The sequence below is a fragment of the Mustela erminea genome, chromosome 2 (genome assembly GCF_009829155.1).
Source record: "Mustela erminea isolate mMusErm1 chromosome 2, mMusErm1.Pri, whole genome shotgun sequence".
Classification (NCBI taxonomy): domain Eukaryota; kingdom Metazoa; phylum Chordata; class Mammalia; order Carnivora; family Mustelidae; genus Mustela; species Mustela erminea.
Genome location: NC_045615.1, coordinates 46,025,261 through 46,041,784, shown reverse-complemented (window position 1 = coordinate 46,041,784; position 16,524 = coordinate 46,025,261). Strand labels below are relative to the sequence as shown.

At 36.1% G+C, this 16,524-nt stretch overlaps 2 protein-coding genes across 11 annotated transcripts in view; one reads left to right on the top strand and one right to left on the bottom strand.

Annotated features, from left to right (window-relative positions):
* The window catches only part of PTPN13 (protein tyrosine phosphatase non-receptor type 13), a 213,244-nt gene that overhangs the window by 55,395 nt on the left and 141,325 nt on the right, over positions 1–16,524 (bottom strand). For 6 of the 10 annotated variants that reach the window (XM_032332798.1, XM_032332800.1, XM_032332799.1 and 3 more), the window contains 6 exons: positions 12,435–12,852; positions 12,201–12,298; positions 10,574–10,630; positions 2,635–2,724; positions 2,197–2,304; positions 1,672–1,803 (listed from right to left, as the gene is read on the bottom strand). In XM_032332798.1, coding sequence (XP_032188689.1) covers positions 1,672–1,803; positions 2,197–2,304; positions 2,635–2,724; positions 10,574–10,630; positions 12,201–12,298; positions 12,435–12,852 — 903 coding nt within the window. The remainder of the gene's footprint in view (positions 1–1,671; positions 1,804–2,196; positions 2,305–2,634; positions 2,725–10,573; positions 10,631–12,200; positions 12,299–12,434; positions 12,853–16,524) is intronic. The other 4 variants (XM_032332801.1, XM_032332803.1, XM_032332807.1 and 1 more) reach the window with 2 other exon arrangements.
* On the top strand, positions 3,720–3,963 carry LOC116584093 (60S ribosomal protein L39-like). Its single transcript, XM_032332054.1, has one exon. The coding sequence runs from the start codon at positions 3,745–3,747 to the stop codon at positions 3,961–3,963; it is 219 nt and encodes a 72-aa protein (XP_032187945.1). The 5' UTR covers positions 3,720–3,744.

The following is a 16,524-nucleotide window of genomic DNA, read 5'->3' as shown; positions in this document are numbered from 1 at the left end:
CTCTGCTAAATGCTCTCAGTACCTTGGACTTCTTAAAATTTATCAGTTACAATGAGACATTTGTTTAGCTAGTTGTTCAATATTTGCCTTCCCTGATAAAGTGTAAGTCCCATGAGGCTAGCAGAGTTTGTGTCCTGCACATCATAGGCATTCAGTAAACATTTGTTGAACAAATGAATGCATTTTACATAAAATATCTATTTAAAAGAAAATCAAGAGGGGAGTCCCTTAGAGCTTTATTTAGATGGAAAACGAGTTTCTTCTGAATTCATATGCTTCTTTAGCTAAAAAAGGGTGAATAAAAGATCCCAGTATTTTTCCCTTTTTTTTGGGTCTTGGCTGCTTGAAAAGAAGTATGCTACATTTTCAAATGTAATCATCTTCCTCTGCCTAAGATGATCAGGCTACGATTAGATTATAAGGCTCTTTTGGGCAGTGATGGTGTTTTCTATTGTGTTTGTTCAAGTAACAAGTACTGAAAACATTATTTATATATGTACATATTTTGTATATACACACACACACACTATATATATATATATATATATAAAATACTTAGTGAATAAAAGAAAGAAACTGCAGTCAAAATAACTCATCTGTATATAACCTGAGAAAGTTTTATGTCACAACATATGGTAAAAAACGTTTTCTTTTTGTTTCTATCGTATCTTAATTGTCTGAAATTATGCCAAAAATCCACTATCTAAACTTGTTTCAATGTAACATTGAAATATTCTTTTACATATTTCTCAGTATCTTTGGGATGAAGGTAACTCGCACATAATTAGCACTACAACATTTTTGAAAAATACTGTTAAAAATGACCAAAAAAAACTCACATGTAAGTGCTTAATAGGTACCAGGCCATGTGCTAATTCTTTACATGTATTATCTCATTTAATATTCAAAACCTATAAGATAAGCACTTCGTATTCAGCATTTGATATATGAGTGGATTGAGGTTTAGCAAATTCAAGTGATTTGCTTGGGGTATCCAGTATTGAGCAGTGGAGACAGAGTCTGACCCTAGACTTTGGAGCTCTTCCCACTGCACGTGCTGTGTGTCCCTCTCACAAACACTGCCTCACAACAACTCTGTGCAAGGTAGACAAGGCAGAGCCAAGATCACTGTCTCATTCTTAACAAAAAACAACCATGACTCAAACTCAAGTCATCTCATCTTGGTCAAGGGCCTTTTCTGCCACAACATGCTAATGGCAGGAATTATGAGACAAAATGGTATGGTCATGTTCTAAAATTTCTGATGTTTTTTATATTTTTATTTTTTACAGTCTTGTTCAGGTTAGGACTTCGTAGATAATAATTACACAGTTATATTAATTGGACAAGGGTGAAGAGTTTTATTTCTGATTGGGCCTAGGAAGTGATGGAATGCGGCAAGTACTCAGGATTTACTTAAGTGACATCGATTTGGCACAAAAAATCCACTTTTATGCATAGAGTACTGAAGATGAATGAGAGAGAAAATCTCAGAAGTGATGAATGAAAAGTTACACTAATGTATAATATTAAACAGAGCTACATATATTAAATTTTCAGGAAGGAAATAAGGACCTTAAAACCACCTGGAGCTTTAATCCAATTCATGATATGGAAGTACTTGTGAAAAGTGAAACAGAATACACAGCTATGAAACATCCAAAACATTACCTTTGGGTATCTTCTCTTTTGGCTGAGAGATAACAAGAGTCACATCTTCAGGAGCTTTTTGCAAAATTTCAATTGCGGCATGGTGGCTGACCCCCTCGAGACTCACACTATTCACAGATATTAAACGGTCTCCTGTAAAAAGAGACAATCCAGTATTTTCTTTCTTTTTTTTAAAAAAATATTTTATTTATTTATATGACAGACAGAGATCACAAGTAGGCAGAGAGGCAGGCAGAGAGAAGGGGAAGCAGTCTCCCTGCCAAGCAGAGAGCCCCATGTGGGATTCGATCCCAGGACCTGAGATCATGACCCCAGCTGAAGACAGAGGCTTTAACCCACTGAGCCACCCAGGCGTCCGACAATCCAGTATTTTCAAAAACAAAGAGAAATTCATGCTAAGTCTTAGAAATGTTACTGCCGATATTATTTTTCACTATCTTTGTTTTTCCTGAGTTCTATTTTTGTCATCTGTGCAAATTCATGCCTGTCAGTTAAGTACTCAGGAAATCACCTAATGTGAAGTACCTGGCTTTAAGCATCCATCCAAGTCAGCTGGTCCTCCAGGGGTAACTGAACTAATAAATACACCTAGATCCAGTCTTCCCATCTTCTCTCCACCAATGATTTGAAATCCTGGGAAACGATACATTTAAGAAAGATTTTCATGACACTAGTGCTTTCAAGGACTAATGAGCAGTCTGTCTGATGCAGAGAAGTGTAGAGATTCTCAGATCAGATATGATCAGTAAATAACACATGTGAAATGGGACTGTTGAATTCGGTAAAGTTCTGTTTATGAGCATTTCATCTTTCACATTTCCTGACTAGGTGGGTGGAGTGAAGGGGCTGTGGGGAGGCAACTAGTACCTTGATCCATGGTGGGCTGGTGCCTTAATGCCAATGTTATACAACAGAATGTTTCTTTTTGAACTCTTACTCCCTTGAAGAATCTCAGTGACTTACCTAAGCCATACTTTGCATCTTTTTTCAGGTTCACCAAGGTGATCTCCCTTTCTGGTGAAGATACTATGCTCCATCTTTTGTGTAGCACATCTATTGGAAAAGTATAATGTTAAGATAAAAGAAACATAACACCCTCAGGCATTAAGACCATCTGCTTGTCCCAATTTAAATGTTAATAAAATTCATTAATAGATTACTTGGTCACTTCCAAATTCTCTTTCAAGTAATATTACGCCATCATCTTGTGTATTGAATGTGATTGACAGTCGACAAAAGGACTGATTATCACATGGTTCAATATGTGACTATCATGCCACTGACATCATCATGTTAATTCCTCATAAATGATTCCCTGTGAAGTAAGTATATTTCAGGTACAAATGAGCAAATAACTCTCAAGAGTTTAATAAATGACTTGAGCAGGTTTACTCAGCTAGTACAGGCAAGAGTCGAACCTTAAACTTAAGTTTTCTGACACTGTTTTTCTGTTACATCATAGGTGACTTCCTGAATTTGACAATGCTCACTATATTAAGAATTTTCCAGTAACTAGTGGTTTACATTTTTACTTGCAATGAATAAAATATTCATGGTCAGTTGTATGGCAAAACAGCAACAAGAGGAAAATGCATTTACTTTAAAAAATCCTGCTAATAATGACTTGGTTAGCACATTTATGTTCTCAAAGGACTTTTTATTTTTTATTTATTTTATTATTATTTTTTAAAAGATTTTATTTATTTATTTGACAGAGAGAAATCACAAGTAGATGGAGAGGCAGCAGAGAGAGAGAGAGAGAAGCAGGCTTTCTGCTGAGCAGAGAGCCCGATGCGGGACTCGATCCCAGGACCTGAGATCATGACCTGAGCCGAAGGCAGCGGCTTAACCCACTGAGCCACCCAGGCGCCCTCAAAGGACTTTTATTTACTTATTTGTGGAGAAATCTTATGAGTTAGGTAAAGAGATTTTAAATTACAGCTTTGCAGATGGAGAATAATAGTTCATGACTTGTTCAGCATTACAGCTAGTATCACTCCCAGTAAAATGCCTTTTGTCAGGCTTTCTCTTTTTCGCCGCCGTCCTGCTGTGTGTGGCTGACTGTTTCTCGCCATGTCTTCTCCCAAGACTTTCAGAATCAAGCGATTCCCAGCCAAGAAACAAAAGCTGAATCGTCCCATTCCCCAGTGGATTCGGACGAAAACTGGTAATAAAATCAGGTACAACTCCATGAGGAGGTGCTGGAGAAGAACCAGGCTGGGTCTAGAAGGTGTCACATATCATGCGATGACACACCTGACTGGCACACATATTTACTTAAGTTGTGTGTAGATCATGTGTTCTATCCTTGTCACTCTGTAAAACATCCTTCCTACCTGGCCAATAGACACATTTTATCAGGGAATAAATGTGAGACCTTTTGGCTCTAAGGAAAAAAAAGCCTTAGTCAGTACTTGATAAATGCTAGTTAAATAAATTGAGGGAATGTTAGCATCAGAGCTAGAATTTACTTTTCATATTTCCACTGAGGGCTTTTTTTTTTTTTTTTTGAGTAGGTTGATCATTCACAAATATCACCTAAATTAAAGCAATAAATAGGCTACTTAAGTGTCATGTTAATAAAACTACTTCATCTACTTAGCAATCTGAGCAATGTGAACACACACACACACACACTTTCTTTCACCTCTATCTATTAAGGGCTGAATTGTGTCCCTTTACCACCACCCCCAAATTTATATGTTGAACCCCTGACTCCTAGTACCTCAGAACTTAACTGTATTTGGAGATAGATTAATAAATAATTAACATGAGTTCTTTAGGGCAAATCCTAATCCAGTAGGACTGGTGTCCTTAAAAGAGGGAATTTGAATACTGACATGTGCCTGCCTATGGGCACACAGAGGGAAGACCATGAAGACAGAGGGAGAAGACTGCCATCTACAAGGTAAGGAGAGGGGTCACAGAAGAAATCAATGCTGCCAACATCTTGATCTCAGAGTTCTAGCCTCCAGAACCGTGAGAAAATAAATTTCCATTCTTTAAGTCACCCAGTCTGTGCGATCTTGTTTTAGCAGCTCTAGCAAATTAATATACTTATTAATATCAATTATAATTCAATAGTTCCAACTGGTTTGTGTCAGAGCGGTGGTACTGATGGTAGATGAACGCAACACATTAGGGAAGATAATTTCTGTAAACAAAACTTTCAAATTAATCTCTACATAGTTCTTAAGCATACTGAAGCTTTTCAAAAATTACAGATTATTTGCCAATATATCACTATCCATGGATTTAAAATTGTATAAATAAGTTATAAAATAAGTAGTAATTTTGTTACATAACATGTATTAATGCTTAAATGATGCAAATGCGATACTTCATATTCTAGAAATAAGCCATTTTAATACCAGAAAAAAATAACAAGAATCATTTGCTCTCTCAAGTAAATTAACTTTATCCCTTAAACACTAAGAATTAATGCAATTGGCTAGCTCTCTGTAGTATACGTATCCCTATTTCATTGTTTCTTTTTGCCTACAACTTAGTTATAATTGATCAGAGTAGTAGTAGTTCAGTATTTCTAATTAATTTATAAAATTTCAAAAAGAAAAAAATCACTGGACAATGGTGTGAAAGACCATTATATATCGGGGGTGTGTATATATATGTATATACATACATACACATACATATAAGAATAAAGCTCATGAATTAGTTAATGCCTAGCTTAATATCATCATCTTTTATCCTAAAATAGACAATAAAATGCTTTTATCCTAAAATAGACAAGAATCTCTAATTTTCAGCTCAGATGAACAAAATTCAACAGGACAAACCCATAAAATAAAGTGAAACAAATAAAAGGATAAGGTTAGGTTAAGTATTAAATGTATAGTTTTATCCCCATTTTGAGGACAAACTCCCTTTGCTTTATGCAAAGTGTTTTGCCCTCAATTATAAAACTGCTCAATAGTCTTAATGTGCCTAGAGTACCTGTAACAAGTCAAAGGTATGGATTCAAAGTATAAAATCCCATTTTCTTTTCCAATGTATGTACTAACAATATCAGTTACTTATCTTTCTTATTTGGCTAGTGTGTGTGCGTGCGTGTGTGTGTGTGTGTGTGTGTGTGTGTGTGTTTGAAAAGGTATTTCCCAGGTAAACATTATTAGAATATGTATATAAAATACACATACTAAATGTGCACTGTTTTTATGTACTTGTGTCTGGAAGCAACAGATGCAGCTCTCTACAGTCAAGGATTCACCGGTAGGATCTGCGTAATCACTCAGTTGATTACTTTTTCATCCTTCAAATGTTGACTGAACAACTTTCCTGTCAAAGTTCCTCACTAGGCAATTTGGGAAAATAAAATGAGATAATATATATATATGAAAGTTGGTGCATAGTAAATGTGAGCTTGAGAATCAGTCTGGCTACAAGAGCGAAGACATAGCCTGAGTAATGGAAATGTTACCGCAGTCAATGAAACTGCGCATTACAAAGGCATGATGAGTCAGGCCCGTTAAACAGGAGTGGCTTCTTCCTGCCAGAAATAAAGACTTCAAGGAAATGGGGAAGGATTTTAATAAGTGGATTATGGAGATGGTTATACAGCAATATAAGGCATTAGCAAAGGCTGAGATGGAAAGAAGGTAGAAAGGGTCCTGGAGAAACGTCACAGATCAGTTTGGCTAGAGTACAAGACTTGAGTAGGGCGGAGATAAATACCCTTTTGGAAAGGGGGTTGCGCGCACCCATTCTTTTTAACAGGGTTGTCCTCCTCTGCACCCCCACCCATATTCAGTAAGATACTAATGTGAGCATAGAAAGAAGGCAAGACGGTGTGCAGCTGTGTTACTCCACAGTACTGTGCACATGCCCAGTTTCTGTCTGTATTCTATATGTATTCTCCTCATATAGATGCTCAAAATACTTTCCCCTTGGTTAAAAAAAAAAAAAAAAAAAGACAGGAGGAAGTATCTGAGGCAAATAGTACAGGACAACTCAAGTAAAATGAAAGAAATGAATAGAATTTATGAATCTGAAAGTAAGGCAGCCAGGTATTTTAAACCAAGACATTTCTGAGTTATTTGTATTATTATATAAAAATAAGCTTTAATATTGAAGGAGTACATATTTTTAAATCCTAAAAAGGATTTTCTTTCTTTTCCCATTAGAAACACAGAAAGACAGAAAGTCTTTTCCCATCTAGAAACACAGAAAATTCTATGAACATTTAAAGTGAAAAAGAGCTTCAACTTCAAATGTCTACTTCTTTAAGTAGCATATGCTGGTGTCATTCCCAATAATGTTTACCTGGGAAATATCTTCAGAATAATTGCTAAATGTAAACTTTAGAAAATGTAAACGCTCTCTGCATTAGATACATTTGTTTCACTGTTGCCTCTCTCATCTCTCTTAACTTCATGTGGGCATATATAGTCCCTGACTAAAATAACTGTACACACTAATGAAAGATAGATCTACGATTAAACTAAATTTCCTACTAAGACCTTATTTCTGATAAGGCCAACTCATGTAATCAATCTGAGTATGAGTCAACAATTTTTTTGCAAGAAAAAATGATTTTATTGGTTACAGTTATAGGTCCTTTTCAAGTGTCAGACAGCTCCGTGCTATCCAATCTATGAGGAACTGGACTGTAGGTGGAGACGACTCTGGATAAATCCATCAGTCATTCCAGGGGAAAAGGCCCATTTCAAATCTTGGAGATGATGGGTCAGCAGCACCATATTGATATAAAAACAAAGATAGGTATTTTTCATTATTATACTACCTAATATACTAACTGCTCCAATGGTAGGGAAAGGGGGATAATAATGGAAATGTCAGTGTTCTCTTTCTATGCCAGCACTAATTAGCTGAATAAATTGGGGCCACATAACATCTCTGGGACTTATTAAACTCACCCATAGAATGTAAAGGCTTGGCTTGAATACACTTTAAAATTCCTTTCAGTTTCAATTTGGCTGACTCTATGTTTTGCTTCCGGTCAATTCCTGTGTCTGTTGAAACCTTCTGCGAGCACTTTGGACTTCAATTTTTATTATAATTTTCAACTTTGTATGTATTCTAATTAAGACTTACAAGGAAAAATCTAGCATTAACATTATAATTGTCCTTGACACCTGACTAAACAAAGTGTTTTAAAATCTGCTTATGTAACACTTTATTACTTGGAATAGAGGTTGTTCACAAGGACAATAATCAGTCTTAATATTGGGGAAAAAAGCTTATTTCAGTGTCTGTACCAGGTTACTCCGCACTCGAATAACCTACTTTACATGAACTTTTTGTTTTGTGCATCTTGTTGTTGTTGTTTTTTTTTTTTTTTTTTAAAGAATGACTTACAGGACCCATTATACACCTATCCAAAAAAAATCCACAACAGATGGGCAACACAAAGGAAAAGATAACTGATCAACACTGCTAATTTTCAAAGAAATGCAGACCTGAAAAATAAAAAAAATTTTTTCTTGTGAAGATTAGAATACACTGAATGTCCTTGCATGCAAATATAAGAGATCTTCCCTATGGGTTGAAAGTCCAATGAATGAAATATTCTAATCTCCAAAATGATTTAGGGATTCTTAAAGTAAGTGTATGTACTTAACAAAGAGTAGTGCCTCTCATTTTTAAGAGTCTAGTGTTTGACCCCATTTTTATGGTTTGGATAGGAAGGAAGGTAATAAATTTAGCTAAGAGTTAGTTTTCAATTATATAGTAATCCTGATTTACAGTAAAACAAGAAACACTGAAAACCAATTTTACATCAATTTACCAATTGTTGCATCAGTTCTACATTTTCTTTTTTTTTGGTTTTTACTCTCTTGGGAAGAAGAATTATAAGGAATGTGTGTGTATTTTTTAAAGATGAAGGAACTTTTTTTGAAATCACAATCAGAGGTTTGTAATCCTTTACATATCTGTCTTATTACAAAATTCATGTCTTTTTTTCTTTTACCTTCTTTGTCAAGGTTCACATTATTTAAGGGTCTCTGAAAGTCACAAAAGGTTAAGATTGAATTCAATTTGTTGGTTCTTGTATTAAATGGTGAATAATTCAGTATTAACTGATGCTAAGTTCTAATTGTCTTCTAATAATCCTGACCAACAAGGAAGAAGACTGAAATTAGATAAGAAGTCCTATATTTTATTCATGGACAAGTAATTTAATTTTTGGATACTCAGTTACCTTATTTGGAAAAATGTGTTTGCCATGTTCTTTTGTATGAATTTTGGACTTGCTTTTTAATAGACCACTAAGTCAGGACTAGATGGGCAGATTTTAAGAGAACTTTGAAGAAAACAAGAAAACAAACTTGTTTGCAAGCCAACTGGTGTACACCTCCACAGGAAGGTGGGTCCTTAGCTGGGGACCCTAACCTCAGAAGACGAGGTTTCTGAAGGTTTAAACAGAGCAACTACCCTGCACATTTTGCTCATTGGTGTCCACTGCAAATTCATATTCTTTTCCGTCAGAACCTAGGTTTAAACATTTGAGGTTCTCGGCTTTTATTAGATCATTATCCAGCTTCTTTCAAAAGATTAGCTTGGAGAAACAATACCTACAAATGATTAGGCATTATGATGTTAGGACACAGTCTAAAGAGTAAACGAGAGTATGGGCTCGGGAAACACGGTCATGTGATCAAATCATGGCTCCAGCACTTGTCAGCTCCTTGACATTCTGCACAACTCAACCTCTCTATGCTTTGGTTTCTCATTTGTGAAAAGGAAATAATGTTACTACCTGCCTCATAGGATGGTTGTGGGGATTAAATGAGGGATTAAACATAAAGCACTTAGAACACTATCTGACACAGGTAAGCACTCAATAACTATTAGTCAAAATTTTTACCAGTATGGACTTGTTAAATTTCAGCTATTTTGGACACAGAGGTATTCTAAACTAGACCATGCAAGACATTTGGTCACTGTAAAGCTATATATGATGGTCTTAGTAACTTTTTTTAAAAAAAGATTTTACTTTTTTATTTGAGAGAGAGAGAAAGAGTGAGCATAAGTAGGCAGGCAGAGGGATAGGGAGAGGTAGGCTCCCCACTAAGCAGAGAGCCTGATGTGGGGCTCGATCCCAGGACCCCGGATCATGACCTGAGCCAAAGGCAGATGCTTAACTGAATGAGCCATCTAGGCACCCCCAAATTCTTTTTTTAAAAGAAGATTTGAGAACGAGTGCACCCATGCACAAGTGGGGGGAGGGGCAATGGGAGAGGGAGAGAATCTCTAGATGACTCTGCACTGAGTGTGGAGCTGCATGCCAGTTTGGTCCCAGGACCCATGAGATCGTGACCTGAGCTGAAACCAAGAGTTGGATGTTCAACCGACTGAGCCACCCAAGCTCCCCTTCAAATTCTTTCCATAATATTTAGGATAAGACTTGGAACTAGTCCCTATTTAGTTCTCCAGCATCCCTCTGGCCCCACATGTCTCCATACTGAGACTCTTGCAGTTCCCTGAATCTGTTACCCTCTCACTTGTACCCCTGTCTGATTACACTATGACCTTGTTATGGAATGCATACCCACAACATTCTGTTTGAATTTCCTCCTTTTATCTCAAGAGCCACCTCAAGCATCCTCAGTTAAAATAACTGCCTCAGTTAAAACTCTTTTTAGTCAAGATTATCTTCCACCTGAACTACTATCTTATTAGCTCTCCAGGTGTCCTTATTTATAATCCATCATTTCTCTAGTTCATCATCTAGTCTACATCACAGGTCCCATCACATCACCATGGTGCTGAAAATCACAACTCTTCTTTGACTCCAGAGTAAGATCTAAAATTCTTCGAATGGAATTGAAGACTCTTCCAGTATTATGTCCAAGACTATCTCATAAGGTACAAGAGAAAAGATATGATGGAAAGGAGGGGAAACATTTTGTAAACCTACCATTTTCTTTTAAGGGTACTTGGGATGAAGAATTTCCAGAACTATGCAAAGTCATTCCTGTGGCATAAATTAAATTATTAGACAGTTCATAAAATGGTCAGTAATTTCTGTTAAATTCATAAAAATCAATAAAACATTAAGGTGGCAACATTTAAAAAAATTTACAATCAGAAAAATGTTTTCCCAAAATGGGCTTATGTATTATTTTTAATGTCGAAGTAAAGCATATCAGTTTGTTTTGCAGAATAAATTTAAACACAAATGTATTGTTTCTGGCAATGACATTTTGATATGTCAAATATGAAATGATGAAACTGAAATGAGTTTTAAAAGCATTAGTTCAAATGTTAAAAGAAAATTTAATATTCAGTAAGAATGAGTAACCTGAATCAAAAAACAAATGCAGAAAATAAATTTTCTTTCATGAGCGAGTTTTACTCTGTGTTTTTCAATGAAATATTTACTATTCTACATCTGATATGTGCTGGATTTTTATGTAGATGAAAGCATTTCTAATGAAAATAGCTTAGAATCTACAAGGGATCCCATTATATATGAATACCTTTTGAAAAGGGTTTTCTAAAAGATTGAACTAGTGTCTTCTTAGGCCATTTTCAACATATAGGGTGGTGACCTATAAAAAGAAATCTTGCCTTTTATCTCTTTACGGTTTTTCACCAATTCAATTTAAGTTGATGCTGGTGTCATCTCTAAAAGCTGTGGAAACCCACACTGATAATGTAATGTTGCTTTCTGTAAAGATCTACCTACTGTAGAGCTCTCTTTGGACTTCATTTACTAAACAGATCTTCAACCCAGCTACAGATAAAAAAGTTATTTTTTTAACTTTGTGTAATTAGGGTTAAATGATCAAATGTTAGTCTAAGTGAGAGTTAACAAGTATTACTTGGTAAAATAGCAGAAGAGGGTGTTCTTGTTTCTCTTGTCTCCCCAGTTGCCTCCTATTACGAGTAGTCATTCACAACTTCGTGCTTAAATATATACTCCTCTGAAAGAGTCCAGTTGCATTTCCCTTTTACGATGCATTAAGGAACAGGAAACCTGAACTATTTATCTTATAAGAGAGTATGTGCTTATAAAATTCTATACTTAAATACTTAATATGTTCCAGCTAGATGGGAGAATTGGAAAAAAACTTAAAATCAACTAAGAATTTCTATCTACCAAACATAGTACATTTCACAAAATTATCTGGTTTGAGAGATAACTGCATTCCTGCTAAGCTGAAAGTACCCTAAATAAACCTTCCTTTAAAAAATACAGAACGAGTGGAGCCCACTCCCACAAGCTTGTATGGAAAATCCAAAGGAAGGCTGTCCAAAGCTATGGTACCAGATTGTCTGGGTTCTCTCAGTACGACCATCACAGTTTTTAACTGTGACCAAGAGAAAATGAAGTACCAGTCTGTGCCTTGAAGTAATCACCTGTTAATTCAGCTTTTGATTTGACTTGGTGCATTTTAAGTAGACTAAAATTTCATATTCATAAGCAGTTTTGGCAATTAGGACATCGGAAAAAAATAATATATTGGTCACTAACATTATTTCGTTCATTTCACTATGAACATGAGGTACGGGAGAAAGAAGGTAAGCTTATTTATGCTGACCTATAACATATGCTTGCCCCGGGTCTTCAAAGGATGAGGAGTCTGATTCCTGTTTCCTCCTTTCAGGACTTCTATTTAAACTTGCAACAGACTTTGAACTGAAGAGGGAAAAGGAAGGTAGGAGGGAATGTGTCAATGTAAAAAAATATGGTGAAAATAATAAAACGTCAAAACAAAAACAAATGTATGAAATGTAGAATTTTCACATATGTATTTGGGTAATGATGTTCTTACTTATTAAGTTTTGTGAATCCTGCCAAAGATTCTGTATCAGATCTTGCCATCTGGTGTAATGGTTTTCCTACCAACTCCGCAATGCTCTGTGGTGGGGATTCCATGTTAACAATGACATTTTTCCGATGAGGGTAGAGAGAGGCCTGACTGAGATCGTGGTATGATTTACTCATCCCTCTAGGCTTTTCCTCCCAGGAAGCTTTGTCACTCTTCTCTTTTGCACTGTTTTGCAATGGCTGGTAAAGCGACAGCTCTGAGCAGGAGAGCCTCTTCAGAATCTCAGCTTGAACTGACAGAGGTCGAACGGCAAGTTTGTTCAGGGTGCTGCTGGCCAGACTGCCAGTGCTGATTGCTCGTCCCATATTAAATCCTCTAATGGACTCCGCTTGGAGATTCAGGCTCCTAAACGAAGCTCTCTCTACAAGGAAATAGGATGGCTTTACACGATGGAAACACCGCAGTACCTTTATGAGAAGCGTTAGTTCAATAAATAAAATACAGCATGCACTTTTTAATTGTTCTGATTGCCAACATAAGTAGCAGCTTTCCAAGTGTAGCAATTGAGAATCGGAAAAAGGAGTTGGGTTTTCAAACCATCTCTCCATCCTTGTAGCTCTCTTGCAGCCAGGGCCTGGTCAGCATTTCCTACCTCATCTAGTGAATCCTGAGCATCTAATAATGTTTGGGCTTCAGGCTTGCTGAGTCGAAATTCCCAATTATGGGTTTCAGTTAAAAATGAAAACAGCATTTCACACAGAAATTTCAACCCCAGTGGTGTCTCGGCTAAAATGCCTGCAAGCCAAGGATGGGGAGAGGGAGAGCTGGAGCCTGGAAAGGCTAACATGAAAAGGAAGCTATGCAGAGGAGAATGTTGCCCAGAGAAAAAGTTCTTGAGTACTACTATATTTTTTAAAGCTCATGGCAGATTGTGACGGTTGCGCCACCCTGTGAATATACTGAAAACCACTGAATTGTATACTTTCAGTGGGCAAACTATAGAGCATGGGAATTATGTCTCAATAAAACTGTTACCAAAAAAAGAAGAAAAAAAGCTTTTACAGAAAATTATTTAAAAATTTTATTTTATTTTTTCAGTGTTCCAAGATTCATTGTTTATACACCACACCCAGTGCCAGAAAATGATTTTTTTTTTTTTTTTTGGATATTTCATTACTATGCCAAACTCACCTTCCCACTTGGTTGACTTTTCATGATTTAACTGAGGCACAAGAGCCATGGGAGAATCAAGTATTACAGGTATTATCAAGTATTTCATTTTATTGGTTTCAGTTAATAAATGGGATCAAGGAGCAGGGGTTCTCATTATGCTTAAATTCCTTTCACTCCTAAATACACACCCAAAGTCTTTTAGAGGCTCAATTTAGAGATACTCTATGACAAATGCTTGGCTTCCTCTATTTTGTGAGAGCCAATGTCATGGCAATATTTGAGGCTATCAACAAAAGCACTGTATCACAGAATTTTAGCATCAAAATCCTTTCAAGTAAATAAAGGGCCAGGAGCACAAAATTTCAAATGATTTAGTTCATGCATTGGTAATCCACATTCCAAGGCACTCCCCATTTGGTGCCTTCATAGAAAGTACCAACCCTGTGTTGCACACTATAAGGAATACAGCTTGACCACTATGTAAAACGGCTGCAAAAACTTCCTTTAAAAAAAAAGTCAAATGTTGTTGACTTAGATCTTTAAATTCTGTTTCATTTACCTTCTAATTACCTTCTAAACTATTAATAATTAATAGTTTATGTCAGGCATAAAGAGATAGGAAAACAATGAAGATTTTTAAAATGCATCAGAATGGAGTTTAAATAAACATGTTTCATTGTCAACATGAAAATTCAATGTCCTTTCACAGAATTGGAAATGAACACCAAATTAAAACATTTTATAATGTTTTAGAATTAAAATACAGTATTATTAGAGCAGATCACACGATTTTTATTTTCTTTTGCTTTGAGAGCAGACTGTAATCAAAGATGCAAAACTGAGTCTTACACAGACTCAACTACCAGGAAATGCCTTTATACCCAACAGGTTTCGTCACCCTTAAGGAAGATGGAGACACCACTTTGGTAGAAAAAGGGACAGACTGTTTTGTAAACATACCCAAGATTATGCCAGACAAATCCATTCACAACCTAGTCCTGGGGAAGACTTAAGATGCTGCACGTATTCATTGGATGGGAGCATAAACCATCCATTTATCTTATCTATTGTTCATCCCTTTCACCTGGAAAGGACTCCAGTATGGATTGCCAGGATGGGAAAGGACATTAGAATGAGTCTACATCCTCATACCAATGTTTCAGATTTGAACTCAAAGGTTGGCTGTTCTACACGGAATCTGCCATCCACACTATCTCTGCTTGTGCTATCATTCAGTACTTTGTACGATTTGGTATTTCCTTCTATCATCAACTTAACGGTATGCTCTTTTGAGGACAGCAGCTTCATTGATTTCTGTTATTTCACAGCACTCAGCATCATCTCTTCCAAGTAGTAAGTGCTCAATAAATGATTATTAATCTAAATTTCATTCTATGCAAATTAGTTTTTTTGAAAACTCATCAAATAAAAATTAAGAGATCAGGGTTCCAGCCTCATTTGACCTCTATTAGGTTAGGTGAGACACTGTGCTCTGATACTCTTTTCTCATCAGTAAAATTTGGGACTAAAAGGCCTCTAGGATTCTAGCACCAACATTCTAAATGCTAAAGAAGTAACATACATTTGTTAACCCATCAACCTCCAATGGGCAACACCAGTTATTTTCACTTGTCTAGTACAGATAGGTAAGTAGGCAGGTAGTTACTTCTATGCCATTAGAACCAAAAACAAAAAAACAAAACAAACAAACAAACAAACAAACAAAAAACCCACAACAAAACAATTCCTTTAAAGGTTTAACAAAATCTGGGAAAAGAGGTAGATAATACCATCTTAAAGTGCTTTCTCATATGAGTTCAAGGATACACAGCTGTTGTGTTTTTTGGCACAAACCCGTGAGATACATCCCACTTTGTGGATGAGGAAAATGAGACTCCTAGAAATCAGTTACTTTCCTATGGGGTCATTATATTACTACTACTATTTCTATTAGTGGTAGTACTGGTAAAACAATGTTGACGATGGTGAAGATAACAATAATGAATATTTATTCAATACTTACTCTATGCCAGGCACCTTGAAGGGGCTTACATGTATGAAGTCATTTAATTTTCACAACAACCTCATGATACAGGTATTATCATTATGACTATCATTTTACAGACAAGAAGTAAGGTAGAGTTTAAGTGCCTGCCGAAGGTTTCAGAGCTTATAAATAATAGAGCAAGGTTTGGATCCTGACAGTCTGATCCAGAGTTCACGCTGTTAACTAACTACTACTTTGTTCTTCAGTATAAGAAATGCTGAGGATGAAAGGCTGGCTTTGTAGTTTTGTCTTCTGACTGTTTTCATAATAGCACGTTATACCACATCTGTAAGGATGCAACCTTCAATTGTATAATTTTGGTTTGTTATTGACTAGAGTATTAATCCAAGTAGGAATACTGATAGCTCTAACAAGTTTGATATTTCACTGCACTTCTAAATATGCAAGAGCATATAATTTTTTAGCAGAGCAAAGTAGGTAAAGAAAAGGAATAATGAGATTACTTTATAGCAGTAGTTACCATATTCTAGCATGCATAAAAGTCATTACCGAAGAAAGCCTGTTAAAACACAGATTCCAGGGACCCAATACCCAAAGATGGTGATTCACCAACTTTTAGGTAGGTTTCTGGAATCTTCATTTTTAATAAGCATACACCCCTACCGTCTTAACTCTGAAAGGCTGAGAAACATCTAGTCATAGGCTGCCATCACCCAGTCTGATCCAATGGGGAATACATTTTTTTGTACGATTTCAGGATGTGAGAAAGTTTGGATACAGAATTCACAGGACTCTCTGCACAAGGTCATCAGTGCTATTCCGTTAAATTTAAAAATCTAATTCTTCAGAGTATTTCACAGAAGTTTACAAGAATTTACTATGCAGAACTAGACTTTGTATAACTTTAATCTC

Bases quoted from the DNA above. Each gene is read 5' to 3' on its own strand.
- LOC116584093 (XM_032332054.1), top strand. From the start codon at position 3,745: ATGTCTTCTCCCAAGACTTTCAGAATCAAGCGATTCCCAGCCAAGAAA.